Below are 3,690 nucleotides of genomic sequence, written 5' to 3'. Positions count from 1 at the left end.
TTTTATTTCATTTTGTATGCCCTAAATTTTGTTTGATAAACTACAGTTAATATTTTCTTGGGACTAGTGTTTGATTTCGGCATTCTTTCCAAATTGAAAATTTACTTTAGTAGTCCATGTTTACCATTTCCTGAGAAATCCCAATCTAGAACTTCTCTCAGTATGTAATTAAGATGTTTTGAGAGAATGATCAACCAATTTCAGTTCCTTCCAAGCGGTCGAAGAAATCTCATACTTGTGAATACATGAAAAGTGTTAACGCCTGAAAAAAACAATAGAGCAATCATTTCAGATAACAAATTGCCTTCCACACGAGTCCTGGCTCTGCTAAATCAAACGCTTCACTTTTATTTCACAAAAAAAGCACCGAAAACACATTAAACTATACAACACTACTGAATTTATTGATAGGTAAACACTGATATACGGAAATACTGACACATTTTTCATAAAAATCTTTCTGTATGATGAATGCGAATGCAAAACTAAGTTACCTATTATAGGCATTTTCTTTTTAGTTTTGATTTGTCAATCATAGCAATATCAGGCAAATTCATTACTTATCACATTTATCAGATAATACTAATAAAAACAATTAGTCTTATATCAACTGAAAAATAATCATCTTTCCCGAAAAATCATCCTCTCCGCCATTAATTAGGCAAAAACTTTAGCCTACTAATGTGTTAGAATTTGATGATTTTACAAGTTCAGCCTCACCTCAACCGTCGTGAACTAGGCAAACAGTCCAGTTACCTACTTACGCGGAGATGACACAGTTCACATAGTGACCGCGACCTCGCCGTGACATTGACCGCGGGCCTACATTCGACTCACACACTTTGCATGCTGCTGAGGTGGAGGTCGCGGCCTATGGTCAATGCGTTGACTAAATATGATCCAATTTGATAGTTCTAGATAACATTCAACACTTAATTATTGAGTTTTAGTGTGGTTTTGTGGACGCTAGAGACTGTGGACATTAGAGATGCAATCATCAGGTTCCGTGGGAACGACATGCAACATGTCTGTATGGCACCAATACGGAAGTGCAATTAAAGATAGGTAACTAATTGGAATTTTGGCTACGGGCCTTGGGCCACCAAGCAGGAGGATGTCCTGCCCTGGAGACCAAATAACGCTTAAGCAACGTTTGGATTTGCGAGACGTAGCACTGTGAAACGATTCACGAAACGCTCACGAATTGTGAGCGAATCTTGAAGCGTTTGGGCATTCGGCTACGCACATAGAGATATTTAATATATTTTATGAGGAATAATACAACTTAAAAATACCTTATTATTTAATAATGTAAAAATTTCTAAAACTCTAAAGAAAAATAACAAAACAAATCAAAACAACAAAAAGACATTTCTAAATAACACGGACAATTTCATTCATTTTACCTACTCATCGAACGTACAGGTCTTCGAGACACGTTTGTTATTTCCGCATATAAGATCGTAATAGTTTTATGCCTATGATCAAGGCTGTGGTGCATACGACCATTTTTATCGTATTTATATAGTTGAAACACGGGATCGAGCGGGTTAGAGGTCCTTCATCAAGGATCGTCGGTGAAGTGGTCAGTTCCAAGTCTTCGAATGTCGTCGCTTGTGGTCGCAGGCACCGCAGGAGATGCAAGTAGGCATTATGACCCGCTTCTAAAGCCGCCGCCACGTCACCATCCCCAAACACGTCCAGCGCCCCCCATTCTACTACGCTCTCAGGTTTTATACAGGACGTCAGGTTGCGCAGAGCCACGTAGTCGCCGCAGCGTGGTACAAAAATATCAGAAATATTTTTCTCTTTGTAAATAAGAGGGCTTGCGGCTTCTTCTCCAAACAACTTCGTTAGTTGTTCCAATACAGCCTCCCTGGAGTCTTGGACGCCATCTCTAACTATCAATACTCCAACTAGGCCTGCACTGGTTTCCGAACCTGAGCTTGAAAAGAATGGACGTTCCATAGCCCAAACGATGGGTCCTCGCATACTAAGTATATCGCCGCTGTACCCTTGACTCTTCCAGAAATTTCGTTCATACTGAATTCTGAATTTGATCACTCTGCCAGGTAACATCGCACTAACAACTGCAGCTTCTCTGTTTGTCATGAACTGATCCTCTACTGCTATTTTTAGCAGCTCATCAGGACTCAGAGCCATTGCTAATAGATTACATATATAATTAGTTTCACCTTTGATAGTTTCTAAAATTACCTGTTCATTCGAATAAGACCGAATTTTCTGAATGGGCTTCGCTATCACCGTAATATCTGCTACACTTTTTTGCAATTTTTGGGAGAAATGCTTTCTACAGTATCCGAATAGCTTTTCGCGAAACCTCGTGTTGGCTCCGTCTAAATGGTTCCTGACACTGGAAGTCCTGTAGCACTGGTGTAAGTAAAAAAGGACCGACACCGAGTACGCGGAGGTGCCACAGACTAGTTGCACCATCATTCTCATGACTGCTCTTGAATTAGCAAAGAGCAGAGCGCCACAGAGATGACTTTCCATCGTAGTTTTATCGAAATAATATAGATTTTTACGCTCTACACTGCTGTTGACTCGTCGTGGTTGAAATAAATCTCTCGCATTCTGGTCGAGTAAATTCTGATATTGATTCAACTCAAATTTCTCTACTACATTCAGATAGTCGAAGTCGTGGTAGTCAGTAGTGCACATAACTGTGCTTCCGTCGAGATATTGAAAGAGTTTGTTTAACGGCGACCTTACTACGTTTGGGTTGGCTATAGCATTAGGTAGGGGTAGACTGAATTCTTTGGAAAATCTGAGTAGGTAGTCTCTAGCGATGTTATCGACAAATTTAGTCACTGTTTCGGTTTCTTCGGCGTCATCATCATCATCATCTGAATCATCGTCATTTACCTGAAAGGCTACGTTACCTTTCGAGATATCCTTACGAACTGTCGACATATCTAAGACGACGATATCCATCGATTTTCCAAATGTCTTCTTCAACTTATGAGCAGCAACTATGCCGGGAAGACTACATCCTAGTATGATCACGTCCGCCCTAATATTAGAGTGCACTACCATAAGTAAAGTTTGAGAATATTTAATTTATTACAAAAGGTACTAAAACCCACCCATGACGTTCGATGCACGTTCGATGTAACACCAGTGACGTGTGGACTGTCATCATATTGTCATCAATAGACATTTGTTTGCAATTTCAGGGCAAAGAGGATCGACTAATACGGAGTTATAAATAGGATGTCAAAAAAGAACTGTCAAAAGTCGAGCTTTTAATCAAAATTCAAAACGAATTTGTCTCAGTGTATCAACATTTCTAAACCTCCGTAGAGTAAGGCAAGATGAAAAGTGATATTTTCAATCAATCCCTTCGGTGCGCAGTGCCGCTCGAGGCGAGGGTGATCGAGCTGCAATTTGGTTGTGACCAAGACATCTCGAAAAGGATCGCAATGGTGGTGCACGGTGAAGCGGGTGGAGGCCTTGCCTACGTAGGCGACCTGGGAGATTAACAAGGTAAGTAACTATGAGGGATTTGGGTCAGTGGTTGGTGACTAGAAGGTACCTACGAACTTCTGTCCGGATCGTACCCGGACTTCCGAGGACCGAGGACCTGGGACGTAGCCGAATGGCACAAACGCTCACGAAACGAAACGCTCGTAGATATGTATCTCTGTCGCACTTGAGTATTGTCGCGAC

General features: G+C 40.9%; 1 protein-coding gene across 1 annotated transcript; it reads right to left on the bottom strand.

Annotated features, from left to right (window-relative positions):
• Positions 1-1,335: 1,335 nt before the first annotated feature.
• LOC125225797 lies at positions 1,336-3,106 on the bottom strand. The gene has a single exon (XM_048129649.1). It carries the CDS (start codon positions 3,055-3,057, stop codon positions 1,444-1,446), a length of 1,614 nt encoding a protein of 537 aa, XP_047985606.1. The 5' UTR covers positions 3,058-3,106; the 3' UTR covers positions 1,336-1,443.
• Positions 3,107-3,690: the final 584 nt, after the last annotated feature.

The sequence above is a fragment of the Leguminivora glycinivorella genome, chromosome 4 (genome assembly GCF_023078275.1).
Source record: "Leguminivora glycinivorella isolate SPB_JAAS2020 chromosome 4, LegGlyc_1.1, whole genome shotgun sequence".
Taxonomy (NCBI): domain Eukaryota; kingdom Metazoa; phylum Arthropoda; class Insecta; order Lepidoptera; family Tortricidae; genus Leguminivora; species Leguminivora glycinivorella.
Note: the sequence above shows the minus strand (reverse complement) of the source record. Positions and strands in the feature narration are given on the sequence as shown.